Raw genomic sequence first — 17,067 nt, forward strand, 5'->3', positions numbered from 1 at the left:
ATGCCCCAGTCACTGGCTATCTTCTTCTTTAGCAGCTTGGTTACTGCACATCCAACTGGGTGCTGCAGACAAGGGCAGGAAGAAAGTGGACTCCTACTGCCCCCTCACACCAGCCACTGCACTGTAGTTGTTTGGACACACACTGAAACAAATGGAAGGACTGGCTGAAAAAAAAAAGCCTCTATGTGTGTGCAGGGTGGATTGATAATATTTAATGCAGATCAGTTCATGTTGTACAGACACTTTCACAAGTACTCAAACTACCACCAACACCTTGAACTAGCAATTAATGCTGTTAATACTTACTGATCAACTCCAATTGCCATTTACTCATCCCATGAAAATTAGATCAGACTGGAAGTTTACAGGCAGCAAGCTTTACAGGGAGAGCAATGCAGAACAGAGAAGTTGGTTTTGTAGCCTGGTCTGATTCTGCTGCCTTGTGGCTGATACTCAGCAGAAAAGACTGAGCATTATGGCTCTTAATTTTAAAAGGGGGTTAAGTGCAGGCATCAAGTGACAGCCAGGAAAGTTTTTCCTATGCTTTTCCCTTAAATACCACTGCAAGCCACCACCACTCCAGCCGAAGACTTCATTTGAGCTTCTGTAATACTAACAAGCCTTTGGGAACTAATCTTTCCTGGAAAATGAAGTCTATGCATCAAGTCAGCTGTTAAGTTTGCAAAGGTGCTGTCTCAGATAAGGACTTGCGTGAACAACATTTCACAGTTATTAGAACTAGGCCCTATAAAACTAGTTAAAAGTGCTTTGAACATTCTTAGCTCCTATTAACTAGGTAAATAGTATATGAAAGCAAGATTTTTTTTATTAGCTTGAAGTATCATTTTATTCAACTGATAAGAAATATCATAATACATTATGCATCTGCCAGTTATAGTCCATTTTAGTTGGTTCCAATACCTAAGCAGTAAATGGGAAGACAGTTTATCTAGTTAATCTGAAAAAACAACATTTCACACAACCAGTACTGGAGCCGTCAACCGTATAGTAATTCCAGCATTAAGTTATGGCTTTGCAGAAAGTCATGAAGTTAAATTAGAACACATCAAGAGCCATTTTCCAAAGATTTATTGAAGTAGCGACAGGTTGCTCATACTGTGCTGGAAAAAGCAGTTTTATTGAATTCAGATACTTAAAAACAGTATTGCAGCACAAGATATTGCTATTTGTAAACTAGACTCCATTGTAAACTCTAATCCTTCAGGGAGAGTCAGTTTGCAAGATCTAAGACCTATTTCCTAGCATAATAATCTTGCGCTCATGGAAAAACTGCAGAAAGGCACTTGAAAGCTGTTTCTTCCTTTAAGACATGGACTTTTTAAAACCTTGCTGGTAAGAATTTCTCCTGCACTAAGTTTGCAACTTCACTTCAGCTTTACTCCAAGTCATCATGGTGCTGGGAAGTTTCATTAATAACCTGTTGAAAAGGAGAGAGACTTGTGTTAAGTATCAAGTATAGTTAAGTTTAACTTGTGTTAAGTTTAAGTACCAAGACAGTTGAAGAGTTAGAATTGGAACTAGTAGCACAGAAGTGAACCAACAGATATTAACCGTCAATTATAAATGAGAAGTTCTAGTTGGTTAATGGGGTGAAGAAATCGTTAAAACTTTGACTTGGTCTGAAAGCAGTGTCTTGCCTGTAGTTAGTATTTCTGGTTTAGTGCCACTTTTCCTCTGGTGGTGAGAGAAGTCTCTTAAGTTCAGATGAATTAGCAATTCTCAGAAAATTCTCTCTAAACAGGAAGCTGGCAGCTACTCAAGTTTTTATTCTCAGATGAATTTTGTGATCTGTTCATGGAAATCCATTTGCTACATCTGCATGTAAAACCATGCAGCTTGGACTGCCCCAGTTGCTGTTCTCCTCAATGCTTAATACCATATACAGGCTGTGCTGACCAGCAGCCCAAGTTACAGCACTGTACAAAGCAACCAGCTGTGCTAGGAATAAAGCCAGAAGTTACTACCAACCTGTCCATCTCTAGTTTCCACGGTCTTAATTAGAAGTGTCCTCTTTGAGTGAGTGTCAACCATTGGCTGAGACTCAATGTTGGTTTCTGCAGAACAAAAATAGATTACCAATAGTTTAGACGAAATTCCTCCTCAAAGAAATGAGGAATAACAGTTTAGGATGTACTTTCAGAATCCCAATTTAATACAGTGGGAAGTCTTCTGCTCTTTGAATGAAAAATGAATCTTCCCTATTCTCTTCTGATTCCTTCTAAAGAATCTCAGCAGAGACCTAAAGCAATCAGTTGCTATGTACTGATACTTATAATGCCTGCATCCAGGAACAAAGTACCTCCTCCCATCCAAGGTTAAGTGCAAACATTGTAGTTGTATATGTAATAACATTCATACACGACTGTATTTATACCAGTTGAAACACTGGAGTTGAGGGAACTATCCAGGACCTGTGCTAAAGAAAAGGCTGCCAGGAATGAACGAAGTGAAGCAGCTTACCTCTCAGGTTCAAAGAAGCAAAGGTTGGAATAGGCATGTTAATCCTGAAGAAAAAAAATTAATCAAGTCAGACACGGGTACAGAGTATCTTCTAGCAATTACTGTTTAGAGAAGTGTCTGCATGGGATTTTTACCTGCTCTCTTCTCCCTCCAGCAGTTTTCTGTAGGTGGCAATCTCAATATCAAGAGCCATCTTTACATTCAGCAGGTCCTGGTACTCACGAAGATGGCGAGCCATTTCTTCCTTCATGTTCTGAATCTCATCTTGCAGACGGCCAATAGTGTCTTGGTAGTTAGCAGCTTCAAGAGCAAAATTCTCCTCCATTTCACGCATCTGGCGCTCCAGGGATTCATTCTGGAAGAGAATAACAAGATAAGGCACTGCTGCAGTTCATCCACTCCTCCCTACCCTCAAGGCCTGGAAGATTTCAAGAAAAAAAGGGCAGCTGAATTACATTAGTGTCCTTTCTGAAAATGACCAGGCATGTCCTAAATGTATCTCCTTATTCTCCCCTTGAAAAGTTGGGGTGTTATTCTACTGCTTGATCAGAGGTGCGCCACATTTATTCTACTAGATAGCAAATCAAACCCTTACAGTAAGTCTAACACTTGCACTACAAGTCAGCATGCAGACAGCACTCAGCAAGGGGATTTACAGGTGTAGTTAAATCTATTTTAAGCCAGCCTTTCAGGCAGCCAGCTTCCAGCAACAGCAAGATCTGCACCTCCTCCCTGCTACTGCCTCAGGCTTTTTGTATTGCTTCAGCTGTACCTGACAGACAAGTGATAAACACTCTCAGGAAGCATTATACGAACAGTGAATATTATGGCAAGAGTATGAACTCATTTTGTATTGTTTACACCTGAAGACAGACTAGTTCGGTGCATCAATCTGACTAGTGCACTGTAGCCCACGCAGGCAAATGGAACCCACGGCATCTTTTTCAGGAAGCACTGGTGTGCTGTTGTCTTGCATGGGAGATCAGCTGCAGTCACATCTATCCATCGAGCTACAGCACAGTGCTCAGAGCTGCAGTGGGAAGAGCATCCCAACAACTGCTGTCTTCTACTTACGCTTCCTTTAAGGGCATCAACTTCGCAGGTGAGAGACTGAATCTGTCTGCGGTATTCATTAGCTTCTTGTTTGGCCTGACGCAGGGCATCGTTGTTCCTGTTAGCAGCTTCAGAGAGATCTGCAAACTGTGGAAATCCCCAGTTTGGTTAGCAAAATACTTCAACAGAAATGGTTTAACATACTATTTTTAGACACAGAATTTGGAGGCAGCTGAATCTATTTCAAGCCCTAACACCTGAGACACTTAAACATTAACATTGCACATAATAATCCTATAGGAATAGTAAGATGTTTTATCATCTTTTCATCATCTTTTCACCCATTCATTATTTCTTTCTCCAGTATACCATCAACAGCTGCCCTCAGCTACCAGAATAGAAATACAAGCCCTTTAGTTTAATGCTGTGTTTATGGCAAACATTGATTTTTCCAGCTCTTCACAGACCAGGAGTTTAAAGACTACCCTGTTCCATAGCTGTACTAGTGTCCAAAACAAACAGCAAAGCTGTTAGCTAAAGTTAATTTGAGTGCCTGCTGAATCTGAACAATCCAGCAACAGATTTTTACTTACTTTGGACTTGTACCACTCTTCAGCTTCCTGAAGATTCTTAGCAGCAACGCTTTCGTACTGTTGGCGAACATCACGCAGGGCAGCAGTAAGATCAGGCTTGGAAACATCCATATCAATCTGGATGTGCTGTTCCTGGAGTTGGGCCTGCAGTTCTCGGATTTCCTTAGAGAGAAGTGGACACTCAGTTAATATCTGATAACGTACACAACATATACAGGTTAGGACTCCGGGCCAGAACCAGCAAAGCGTTTACTTGCTCACCTGACCAACAGCACACAATCACAGACCTCATTTTTCAACTTACCTCATCATGAAGCTTCTTCAAGAAGACAATCTCTTCTTGCAGTGACTCAACTTTGCGCTCAAGATCAAGGCGTGCCAGAGAGGCATTGTCAACATCCTGATGAAAGAGAGAAGGCCGATTAGCAATCTTACAGAACTGTTGTGTCATGGAATCTTCTATGGCAAGTTCAGTAGCACACAGATCTTCCTACATCCAAGTTTCTTGGCAAGACAACATGAAATCAAGACCTCGAAAACCATCAAAAACCTCCATCTTTTTGCCAACTCCTACCCCAGCTTCAGAGACAATTATATGCACCTTTATCACAACTTTGGTAGCTACACAGTATATGAAGATGTCACCTTTGCTATGGTATTGCTAACCACAACCAAGAACGCACAGATCATGGTGGATGTAAACCCTGCTCAAAGATATAGCACATACCTACATTACAAGTGAGTGCTAAGCTCTTTTAGCTTGACACCACTGAAAACAAGAAGTTAGTCTTTCAATTTTTAGGCTTCCACCTTTCCAGTGGGGCTTAAAAGTGTAACCCATGTGCCCACATGCCTACCAGGGAGCTTAACTTCTTGTTCATCTCCTATGGACTCCTCAGTGACCAACCATAGAGCCCCTTGGGTCCACAGACCACAGCTTGAAAATACTGTTAAAGCCAGAAAAATATATATAGGAACTGCAGGCCAGTACTACCGCATGTAGTTCACCAGATCTCCCCTGAGAAAAAGAAGGTATGAGTACAAACACAAACTGAGTTAGTCATCGTTGCCTACACCCTCAAGTTAGCTGGCAAAGACTCCACCTTTTGCTGGACGGAGATAGTCTTAATCAACAGCAAAAATTCATTTAAGGCACAACAGAAGATAGGTCATAAATGCTACGTGGGAGCAGCTTGAATTCGTTCAAAACATAACTGAAGCCTAACCACTGATTGGTAACTTCTTACATTTTTAACACCCAAGTAAAACAATTCATTTCTAAAGGGGAAGACTGATCCTTTCATACTGGCTGCATGCTTGTGCTCCTATGGTATTAGCCTAAGTCTCAGGTTTTCACAGCCTGCTTTAAAGCCTTTCTGGATTTGTCCAGAGCATAAGCATTCTTAATCAGCGGTGCTCACTGTTACGGCACCTTTGAATATGGAACTGTTTTCTTTCGGCTACTAGAAAGCCATTCCTTGTGTTATTGCTATTCAGGGATGAAGTTCTTGCACCAGAAGAGTTCTCTGGTGTTCTTTCCCAGCAGAACGCCCCTTGATGTGTTATGAGGCAATTTCCCTACCAACTCCAGTTGTACACCCACAGTTCATCTTGGCTCTGTTTTCCAGTCCAGAGAAAAGTCCTTAATTCATTTGTTCTCCTCCCAAAAAACTTGAAGATCATTCTGGAAGGAAGCTACACGACTATGACCTAATATGTTTACATGATTAAACACACTTTTAAAGACTTTCCAGAGGATCTTAAAAAAATATCTGAATACTGAAGACTGATTTTTTCCTGGACCTGAGGAATTACAGAATTTTTAGCAGCTCATAATAGAAAGCATCTTAAGTTAAAGGCTCATTCAATATGCAACATATTTTACTACATTCATTTTCATTAAGTTAGATGCACTTCTGCACTCCCTATTTCCTAGATGGATAGAGAGCCATGTAAATGAATAAGCTATTTATAGCCTGAGCGAGGTTTAAGTCGTGCATACAAGTAATTGAACTGTGCATTGATTTTATCCTAAGAGATTCTTTAATGCCAGCCACATCGGAGGGTTGAATGTGCTTGCTGATTTCAGAAAAAGCTCTCATTAGCCAGGAGCTGACCCATTAGTCTTGCCATAGGGTCAGGTTATTTTCCTTGCTGCTGGGGTAGTTGACAAAGCTGCAGTGACTTTCTCACTAATTACAATGCCTCTCTTGTTCTGAAGTCACCGAACCTCCAGGTTTATTTTATGTAGAACACCCTGCAGCACATGTGAAAACTCACTTGTCTTTTCTTCAGGAAATTTAAATTTTAATTCAATACCTCTCAGTTAAACAGTCTCAAGTACGCAGCTTTTGGACATGCGAGTTAAAGTTCAAATAGTTGTTCACTTTCTTTTAAAATACTGAAGTGTACAACTGCTCCAGTAAGGTAAATTTGAAGATCCATCAGAACAGCGAAGCATCTCCTGAAGCATTCCAAATCTAAGCATATAGACCCTTTGAGTGCCAGAACATAATGGTTTAATAATCAACACATTTCCCCCCCCCCCCCCAATGGTAAGCACATGAGGATGTTTCAGCTTCAGCATTGTATGAACTGCATTTCACATGTTAGAACCACTTACGCTGAAACATACTTAGTCTTCAAAAGCTTCATGATAAACCTACTGTTTTGTGGCAAGTAAAAGTCAGGTGTTACTCTGGTTCAAGTCATACTCTCTAGTATGTACTATTTATATCATGAGTGGATTAGTGAGCGCTTCAACAGACTGATCTGTAGTTCTTACACATAAGCTACACCTTAGAAGTTAAACGGGTACAGTTCAAGCTGCACTGCTGCCACAGACCAGCTGGAGGCCGAGCTTCTGAATGAGCCCTCACTGCAGCGCAGAGAAGTGGATAATGAATATGGGATATGCACAAAGCCAAGCTCGCTGAAAAGCCTGGAGCCTTCACAAAGCTTAATTGGTTTGAGATAGAGGTAGATGTGCCTTGGAGTGCACCAGGTAAGTATGCAAGATTAAGTTAGCCTTAAGTCAAAGAATCTTCTGACTGAATCAATCTGAATAGATTAGATTCTCTAGAACAAAAAAGAGAAATGGTTTTGCACTGAACTTCACACTACTTTAAATTGGCTTAGCACTAGTAATTCAGCAACTGTAGTTAAGGCAGTGTCTTAAATTGTTTCAAACTTCAGTGCCCAGAATGGTGGCAGGCACTGAATTCCCAGGCCAAATGAGAGTAGGTGTCTCAATTTCCACACTATCTCATTAAGACACCTGGTCTCAGACTACAGTTATAGTGTAGTCAAAAGCTTTGCTCAGGGAAATATTGAAAATCAGACGGTGACTTCCTGAATGGTGATATCTACCAATGCCTACGAAGAGCTCTGAGACTGAACAGCTCTGAGACTAAGTCAGTCAGTGCTGGAGATACTGGGCGGTCAGTTCCAGCTAGGAGGAGTACTAGCAACGCAGCGGTTTTAGGGAAGATAACTTGTTTTGAGAAGGCACATTCCTAAATATCTCCTAGTCCAAACAAGGCTTAATCCAAGCCAAAAGCTGTTTTTGCGCAAATCAAAGCCTGAGCTCAGTACTTTTTGAACACTACACAGCTGGTTCTGGCCGCCGCTTGGGTTTTAGTTCATCTGGCCAACACTGTAGCTTCCTTACAGAGACTAAACTCCAGTGCAGATTGTTTCTGACATTAACGCCTTGGTTTACACAGGATGAAACACCACATTCCTAACAGACATCAGAAGAATACAACTTGACTGCTGTGAACTTACCCCAGGAACGAATCGCCTGTTTCCAATCAGCAGACACCACCGATACGAGGGGCTAAATTTGAAACAGTTTTCTGGTAGGGCACCGAGCGATGCGATTCACCAAAAGGGAGCTCTGCCTTGTACAAAACCTCAGCCCCACACACGTCAGACACTTCTCCCTCGAAATGTGCCCGCAACATTACACGCTCGGTAAGAATGCAGCCCCCTGCGCCCCCCCTCCGACACAAAGGGGTCTATTATCCCAATCCGCTGCCGCCACACTCGCCGTAATGCCTCTATCTGCATTCCTCGGTGAATCCCATAGAAACCATTAATACCCTTCAGCCAAGCGAGCAGATGGCTGCTCCCTTTCGCTTTTATTGGCTCGGAAAGCGATTCCACATCGGAGCGCTTTTGTAACACCGGCCAGACTCGGATCAAGCCAGACAATGGCCTCCCCCCTCCCTTTTGGGGTCCCCTAAAGCCAACGGGGCGGCCCCGCGTGAGAACCGCGGCGGCTCCTTTGTGTGGGGCCGCGGCCCCCCGCCCCCCCCCCCCCGGCCTCTCCCCGCCTCCCCCAGCCCGGGGCTCCCCGCACCGACCTGCCTGAAGGACTGCAGGGTGTTCTCCGCCTCCTCCCGCTGCAGCATCTCCTCCTGCAACCTGCAAGCGGCGAGACACGGTGAGGGGCCGCCCGGCGGGCCCTGCCCTGCCCTCCCCTCCCCTCCCGTGCCCCCCCCCTCAGGCCCCACTCACTTCTCCCTCAGCCTCATGATGTCGTCGGCCAGGTTGTCCCGCTCCACCTCCACCCGCGCCTTGTCGTTGGTGAGCTGGTCCACCTGCCGGCGCAGCTCCCGCATCTCCTCCTCGTACAGGTCGCCCAGGCGGGACGTGCCCTTGCCCTTGAGCTGCTCCAGCTCGGCCAGCAGGATCTTGTTCTGCTGCTCCAAGAAGCGCACCTTGTCGATGTAGTTGGCGAAGCGGTCGTTGAGCTCCTGCAGCTCCACCTTCTCGTTGGTGCGGTTCGCCTTGAACTCCGTGTTGATGGCGTCGGCCAGCGTGAAGTCCACGGCGTCGTGGAGCCGCATGGGCGGCATGCTGCTCCGCAGCCGCACCGAGGTGGCCTTGGTGGCGTACATGCCGCCGGGCGAGGCGGACACGAAGCGGGCGCTGCTGGGTCGCAGCGAGCTGCCCAGCGAGTACCGGCTGCTGCTGCTCGTCACGTAGCGGCTCGACGTGCCGGGCCGGCTGCCCCCGCCGAACATGCGGCGGTACGAGGAGTTCTTGCTGCTGATGCTCATGGCGGTAGCGGCGGCGGAGAAGAAGAAGCGGGCTTTGTAATCCGGCGGGGAGCTGAGGCGAGGCGAAGCTCTGAGGAGAAGGGCGGTGGCCCCCGCCCGGGCCCCATCTTTTGAGGCGGCGCCGGGCCCGCCCCGAGCCGCCCGCCGCCAATGGCCGCGCCCGGCCCGCGGGGAGGGGACGGCACGGCCCGGGGGGGGGGACGGGGCGGGGGGCTCCTGGCGGCGCAAAGCGGGGCGGGGGGCGGCACCCGCGGGCTGCCGAGGGGGGGCTGTGGCTGCCCCGACCCCCCACGCCCCCTCTGGAGCCGGCGCAGTGATTTGGAGGGCGGGTATGGAAAGCCCGGAGCCCGCGCTGGGGCTGTACACGTAGCGCTGAGTCTTTCTGAGAAACCGTTTTTTTTGGTGTGTGTGGTTTTTTTTTTTTTTTTTTTTTTTGGTTTTCCCTCTTTCTTAACTTTCTGAAAGACAGGAAGGTTAGGGGAGAGTGATGCTAACTCTGCACAGAGGGCTGCCAAACGTCCAGCACAAGCAGAAAAATGAAACGTTTCTGTCTTCCTTTGTCACGAGCAGCCCCCTCAGCTACCTCAGCGCACACACGGCACTTCACGGTGTCCACAGCACTTCACGGTGTCCTCCTCACTTCACAGCACTTCATGGTGTCCTCCATCCACTCGGGTCTGGCCCTCGGGTAACCGCGGCCCCAGGCCGGGGCTGGTTTTTAGTGTGGATGCCAGGATGATACTGAGATAGCTGCAAGCGGGATCTCGCTGTGCTTTTGGACACAATCCCTGTAACAACTAGGATAGCAGCAGGCTTGGTTTTAGCCAAGGCTTTTTAATAGGCTTTTGCTTTTAATTTCAGTAGGCAAACCACCAGAGTCCTCGGAAGGCCCCTCTCCGAATGATAACTGTTCACTAGACTTGATCCCCAAATAGCCTCAAAGGCCAGGCAAAAATCCCAGTGTTTCCAGAGCAGTGGTGCTACCCAACTGGGGCTGCCCAGCGGTAGAGAAGAGAGATGTTGGTAGTACAGGGCATAGCATGTGGCAGAGAAAAACTAGACTGAGTAGCAGTAAGAACACTCCCCAAGATCATTTTCAGCATGAATGCAGAAGTAATTTAAGGGAGATGATGGAAGCCCATATCATTTAGAGAGTATAAAACTTGACTGGCCAAAGCATGAGGCATGTTCTCTAGGGAGCAATCCTGCAGTGACATATCTCATAAGTGACACATTTTTCCTCTTTGTGATAGGAAGTGACTGATATAGCGTAGAGATATTAACTGTAATGTATTCCTTCAGCACTTATGGGATGCAAAACTACCACTGATTTTTAATTCTTTTCAACTCGCAGTCCTGCAGAAGCAAGTATCTGCACTGGAAATTCTGATAAACCTGAACACGAGCAGTGGGCAGACGGTAAGGTCATTTTCTTACCCCAATTCACAGTGAACACAGCTATTCTGCTTCAGGTATTGTACCTTACGAGGAAGAATTGAAGCCTATATATTTTATTAATTTTTTTTTGTTTGTTTGCTTTTGGTGTGTTTTAGTTTGATGGCAACAAGAAGTAAAGGAATACAGTTTGTGTCTAAATGTCGGTAATTTTCTTTGTCGTGCACAGAAGCTTAGTAGCAACAATGAAGCTGACAAGGTTGAGCTACTGAAGTGCTTGCAGCATGAGTCCTAGCCTACAGCCTGCTTCATTCACGCCCTGAATAGGAGGTAGGGGCCATTCAGCCTTCCTGAGGCTGTCTGGCTCTTCGGTCCTCTGACAGTGCTTTGTTCAAGCCATCAAGTTTGAGCTATAAGGCTCTGTGAGTCCTGGCACAAAAGTACACGCTTCTTGTATGAGCAGGCAAAAAGTAAAGCGGCACATAGCATACAGCCTCACAGAGTAAAGACGCTTTACTCAGCAGCGCCGATAGTTGTAACAGATTGTTGGTTTTTGAAAGGTGCGCCATGCTCAATCTGTTTCTCTTAATAGACCACAACTTGTTTCTACTCCACAAAACCTTTTATGGCACACACATGCAACTGTCATCCTTCTTTCAGAAAATGCTTTGCCCCTAAAATTCAGGGAAGTGTTTGTTCTGGTAAATAAATATGACCTCCTTCCCCCTTGTTTCGAACGTAATTTCCATATGTTTATGCCAATGCTACCATATGTACTCTTGGCTACCTGCCTCATTGCTGTTTCTCACTGTGAAATTTTCCTAAAAATGTTAGGATATTGTCAGTTGTCAGACTTACAATAAACTCTAAAGTGCCTTTTGCTGGTTGGCATTTAACACAGGTGCAGAAATGGAGGAAGCTCCAAGTTTCTTGTAAGGCTGTGATAAACATAACCTATATTTGCATCCCAAACCCAAAGGGGAACAAAAACTGGGCTCTTGAAATGCAGAAAGATCTCCACAGTACTTGGCAGCAAAGGTATCTCAGCATAGCTGTAAAAATCATGGAGAGTGTACTTGTTTGAACTGAAATAAAACCACAGTAATAGGCCTAATTTTAAAGAAAGTGCCATGGGACTCTTGGAGACCCTGGCCAGTCAGGATCTTGACCACTTCTTACATGAAGGATACACAGCTAATAACATCACTAAACGCCACGTAGGGGATTATTCATAGACTGGTCTATTAATGAAGGATCACCTGCATTGTTCATTGCCTTCCTTTGCAATTCAGTGCTCAGCCAGGCCAGCTGCTGTTCAGCCTGCTGCCACTTACCTCTGCAGAGGTAGATCAGAAGAAAGCCAATGGCACTCTGAAAAGGAAATTTGTATTTTTCTTGTGAGCCTTTCGGCTGCTACATTTGTTTTTGGCCTTCTTAATTTTTATTTTTTTATTTTTTTGGCCAGAGAATTGATGTCTTGGTTCACAGCCAAGAATAAATACAGAATCAGTGCCTATAAGTGTAGCAAAAAAAAACTGGATTGTTGCTTAACTTTCATTAACAGGGAAAAAGGGTATGCATAGGGAGAGAGTGCAGATGCCTAAACTATTTTACACTGAAAATCTGTTACACTAAGAATGAAAAATCCTTTGTAACAGTCAGAACTTCTCTGACAAGTAGGTGTTGGTCTGAAAACATCACTGAAAATAATGAAATTCACATTATTTTCATTTGTTATTTGATTTAAACAGCAAGAAACTAGAGAAATTTCGTCCAAATATTGAATGTACTTTCCTATTATTATAAACTAAACAGATTTGACTCATTTCATTAATTAGATTTCTGCACTTTCAGTGAAGATTCTGCCTTACAATATGAAATGCTCGTTGTTTTTTTTTTTCTAGAAAGTATGTAATGACCCTTAAATGTAAAATATCCACCAAAAATATCCTGCTATGCAAATGCAACCACTTTGTCTGTCAGTTCCATAAAGCATCCTTAATTAAATCCTTTTGGGAGCAAGGACTGGAAGGCACTGGGCTGTAGAGGCATTCCTTTGCACTTCCTCTGCTCCCATGAATATTGAACATGCTCCGTGCAAGAGGGACTCGCTATAACAGGAGGACATGAAAGAGTGTTAATGTCCTGCAGCAACTGAATAGGGAATCTCCATAATACTCAGACACAGCAAGCCCTGTGGCCTGCTACTTGAGTGAATGCTGCAACTTCTAGTGAAAAAGAGCACTTCATCCTTCAGCTGTGGTTTGAGAAGACTCAGACTTCTCAGGTTTTGAAAGCAGAAAAGTCTTAGGTTCCCATTTCCAAAAAAAAAAAAAAAAAAATTGTAAATTCTGGTTGTAAATCTTCAGCTGGGGCTGTCCCTCACTCTAACTGGGGGCTGAGTGTGACAGGGAGCCCCCAGGAAAGGCCAGTACTCACTGTACTTGCTGTGCCTTGGTTCAGAAAGGCCCGTACTCACTGTACTCACTGTGCCTTGGTTCAGCATTTGGACAAGCTAGCTGAGGGCAACCCATCTGAGCCCAGAGAGAAGTCATCTGTTTCTGAACCCAGAGATTGCTTCTCCCTACACGCTGCCAGAGAGCAGCTGATTTGGGTTTTTGGAACACCACGAGGCTAACACATAAGTGTTTGGGCATTTAAGTCTCCCTTTCTGAGTGACCTTCTTGACAAATTATGGTCTTAAAAAATACATTGAAAATTCTTCTATGAAATTTATTTTTAAAGTTGTATTGCCTACGGTAGTTGTCATTGTTACAAAACATACCAAATGTCTGTGAGTAGCTACTGATTTTTTCAAGGAAATGACTAGGTTATATACTCAAAACTAACCACGTCTCTCTGCAATATTATATTTTAATGTAAAATGATCTATATGAAACTGGTAAGTCTTTCATCACTAGGGAAGTGTTCTAAGCATGACTCATGCCACCCAGTTGCATTATGTTATTATTGTCGTGCATAAAGTTCCCTCTACTATGGTTTCTAGTTGCCAGAACAGGGTATTTTCTGTATCCTTTTGTCCCTCTTTTACCAAATCAGGTAGGCATTTTCAAAGCCAGTATGGCCCTCTGCCTGAGTCCCATGTTGTCTCAAACAGCATGCACAATTCCAGCAATGTAGTGGAGAGAAATTGAAGTTTTTCAGCTCTTTCATAGGTCTAGCGATTAGTGTAATCCATCCCTTAAAAAATAAGAAAGAAAAAAAAAAAACCTGTATACTCTGAATCACTGCATTTAATAGCAACAGCACTAGCTGATGACTCTCAACAGTATCTTTAGCAATGACTGGGATGTAAAGGCCAAGATTTTCCAAACTGACAAGAGGCATGGCATGCTTTAAGGTTTGACGCTCAACCTGAAACTGTTTAAGCAGAACTAATTTCCAGACCGTGCCAAGTGCCTCAGTCTTGATTTGGGTGTTCAAACCTAGGTAATTTGAAATTTCAGCTGTTCGACTTCCTTATTTCATGAAGCTTGCATTTTGCCAAAGACAAATCAGGCAAAACTCATTCAGAGGGCAAAAGAACAAGAGAAGTGCATGAGGATTTTGAATATAAATGAGAGTGTTAATACTGTTAATTTGACCCAATCATCTTTTAAAAGCTTGAAAGTCCTTTTTACTTAGAGAAACTGGGTTTTTGTAAGAGATTTATTGTGGTAGGAATAAGAAAATGGGTGTTTGGATGGTCATGTAGATGTACATACAGAAGAAAACAAGGCACACAACGGAGAAATGATGGCAGTGAAAAGGGCAACAGAAATCACAGACTGAGGAAGACATCAGATTAAATGAACATGGTATAATCAGAGACCATGTCTTCACATTTTTGAGAGAGAGGAAAAGGTACCACATTCAGTAGCAGAAAGATGTCAATACTCAAATCACATGGACTGAGTGGAAAAATGAGGAGTAGATGAATGCTGCACTGAGTTAAATTACAGCGTAGCAAGATGGGGAAAATGGGGGCGAGAGAAGATGTAGGACATGAAGTGTTATTAGCTGAAAGGGATTACCCCATAATCCTACACCGAAAAAAGAAAAAACAAAACAAAACAAACAAACAAAAAACCAGATTCAATAAATACTTGGGCATGTGTTGAATACTTAAAGAGATGATGTACAGGAACATAGAAAAGAAAGGCTGGAGGAGAAAAAATGAATTTCACTTTATGCTTCCAGAGCTTGAAGAAACATTAAATCATCCGGGAGAAAATACAGGAAAGACAGAGATTAATTATTGTTGCTCTTCTTCATGGTTCAGTCTTGTGGACTGATACAAAACTGGAGGAGCTAGCGATTGCTGACAAGAAAAGCAATGTTTTGCTGAAGGCCGACTCTGTCAGTGTCGTGTTCCCCCTGCCCCCTCCCCATGCTTACTAATGTGTCTTCCAGCCTCAGATTCTTTGATCTGGTGGAACTCACATTGTATGGTGCAAAGCTTGCCTAGCTCATCACAAATGAACTGAGGAAAGAATGGGAAGAAATTCTTTCAGCACTGTTCACATCTCACCCTGATACCTAATAGTGGAACTTGTTCACGTAGCTTTAGTTATAACCGTGCTTCTTGTTTTGAGGGAGTCTCACAAATGGAATAAAAGACTGTTGTAAATATTTGTTTGAAGATGATTTCTTCTGGAATACCTTCCTTCAGTATCGATGCAAACAATTTCACAGTGCATTTTGATGACTAAATAGTCTTTTTTTTTTCTTTTATTCCCCCTTTTTTCCCCAAGGAACTACTCAAAGATCATGATGGACACTTTATAAAGCCTTTTTAACTTAAGTAAAGGATTTTTCTTCATAGTCAGTTCAAGCTTTCAGTAGAGGCTTTGTAAAATGCTTTTTCTTTCCGTCCTTTGCCACATTGTTGACTTCGCTGTCTTGGCTTTGCTATCAAGAACAGTACTCAGTTGTTATCCCTGCAGTCAGCTGTTGGCACAGGTAGAAGTCAACAGCATGGATGAACATTCATTTGTCACATTACAATGGGGAACCATGAATACGAATTTGTCTGGGATTGCTGTTTTAAATTTTGAGATTGCAAACCTTTTCAAACTTGAGTCATCCATCCATTCATCCATCCATTCTCTCTTTCGGAAAAAGCTAAAAGAAGTGATTCTAGTATGCCATTAATGAACCCTGTCAGTTACACATTTACTACTTCTTTTTGGCCAAGCTTTTTCAAAGCAAACTGCTTAAAGGGCTCCTCTAGCCAAAAAACAATTAAATCTGGGGAGTGATTTCATTCTTCTCTCTCCCCCAGTTCCATCACTTACACAAAGCATAAATAGCCTAATGTTTTCTTTGCCATGATATACCAGGAAATGATGATGTTCTTTTTGAGGAAGGGGCAGGACACGGCAATGGAATTATTAATTACGTGCTGCAATTGTTCAATTCTTCCTTTGAGATGCCCAGGACAAGCAGAAAAGTACTAGCTGAGGGCCAAGTTTTTACTGGATTCCTCAGTTCGAGCTCTTGTGCCAAATCCTTGGTTCCAATGAGTCTCATAAACTGACTGTACATTGTGTTAGCCACTCTGGGATTAGTTAGCTTCTTACAAAGGGACGAGGACGTGGCTTGCACACCCCAAAGCTGAGAAGACCGAGTTTCTAAGATGAGTTGCTTTTACATGCCAGTTCTATGCTTAATCTCCAAGCATAAATATGCTCTGTCCAGATGGGGTTGAAGAGGGAAGATGATCCAGATTTAAGCTGGTAGTATGCAAAAATAAAAAATAAAATTTTACACTACAGGGATTGGAGTAGAAAAAGTATTAAATACATATAAAGCAGATGGTGCATATGGTTGGAGAAGGAAACGAGAAAGTATCTAGAAGAGTGGAGAGTCCGTATTTTTCGGGTGGAAAGGTGTCCTGCTTTCCATTACAAACACGGACTCACAATATACCTGAAATTTTCTTTGATAATTTGGCTCTTGCTTATGGTCATTGAGTAGGAAGGAGTTAATGCCTGTGCAGAATGACTGGAGGAAGGACATAGAAACTATTTAGGAGCTTTGCAAATGCTTTATTGGTGTTGACTCTTAGACTTTTGCCAGTGTTTGTGGCTGCATATCTGACATGAAATATCCATTTCCCATAAGCTCCACAACATGGAGGTTACTAAGCCTACAACCCAAGTCCAAAGCACAGCAGGATGAAATAACTTCCTGCGTAATGAAAGAGCCTTCTAGGTAATGAAACAACATGCAGGCCAGATCTGTCAAAGGCTGAGGACGGGATTACTGTGAATATGGTAATAATGCTGTTGTCCAACAGATGTATTCCTAAAATCATCAACTTCTATAGTATCAAGAGAAGCCTAGAGATATATTCTGTAAATGAATTCTCTCAAGGGCATAATACTATTTGTACTATAATATTTGTGGTGCCTGGACTGGTACTGACAATGGGATGTATGCATAATGTAGGTTAATTAATGACTTGTGTTTAACTG

General features: G+C 43.4%; 2 protein-coding genes across 2 annotated transcripts in view; one reads left to right on the forward strand and one right to left on the reverse strand.

Annotated features, from left to right (window-relative positions):
- Window positions 1-1,072: 1,072 nt before the first annotated feature.
- VIM (vimentin) lies at window positions 1,073-9,379 on the reverse strand. The gene is made up of 9 exons (XM_080581464.1): window positions 8,649-9,379; window positions 8,495-8,555; window positions 4,432-4,527; window positions 4,128-4,289; window positions 3,556-3,681; window positions 2,616-2,836; window positions 2,482-2,525; window positions 1,990-2,075; window positions 1,073-1,438 (listed from the first exon to the last, which is right to left on the reverse strand). The coding sequence occupies exons 1-9, from the start codon at window positions 9,191-9,193 to the stop codon at window positions 1,397-1,399; spliced, it is 1,383 nt and encodes a 460-aa protein (XP_080437590.1). The 5' UTR covers window positions 9,194-9,379; the 3' UTR covers window positions 1,073-1,396.
- A 1,214-nt stretch (window positions 9,380-10,593) lies between these two features.
- The window catches only part of TRDMT1 (tRNA aspartic acid methyltransferase 1), a 43,237-nt gene continuing 36,763 nt past the window's right edge, over window positions 10,594-17,067 (forward strand). The window contains exon 1 of the mRNA XM_080581469.1: window positions 10,594-10,612. The gene's annotated coding sequence lies outside the window, so the exon portion shown is untranslated. The remainder of the gene's footprint in view (window positions 10,613-17,067) is intronic.

Source organism: Anser brachyrhynchus (assembly GCF_964034855.1).
Source record: "Anser brachyrhynchus genome assembly, chromosome: 2".
Taxonomy (NCBI): Eukaryota; Metazoa; Chordata; class Aves; order Anseriformes; family Anatidae; genus Anser; species Anser brachyrhynchus.

Excerpts from the sequence above, each read along its gene's own strand:
- VIM (XM_080581464.1), bottom strand. The coding sequence starts at position 9,193 with ATGAGCATCAGCAGCAAGAACTCCTCGTACCGCCGCATGTTCGGCGGG. Across the intron at positions 2,076-2,481 it reads TGCTTCTTTGAACCTGAGAG|AAACCAACATTGAGTCTCAG; the intron begins GTAAGCTGCTTC and ends TTTGTTCTGCAG. Across the intron at positions 1,439-1,989 it reads TGGAAACTAGAGATGGACAG|GTTATTAATGAAACTTCCCA; the intron begins GTTGGTAGTAAC and ends CCTTTTCAACAG.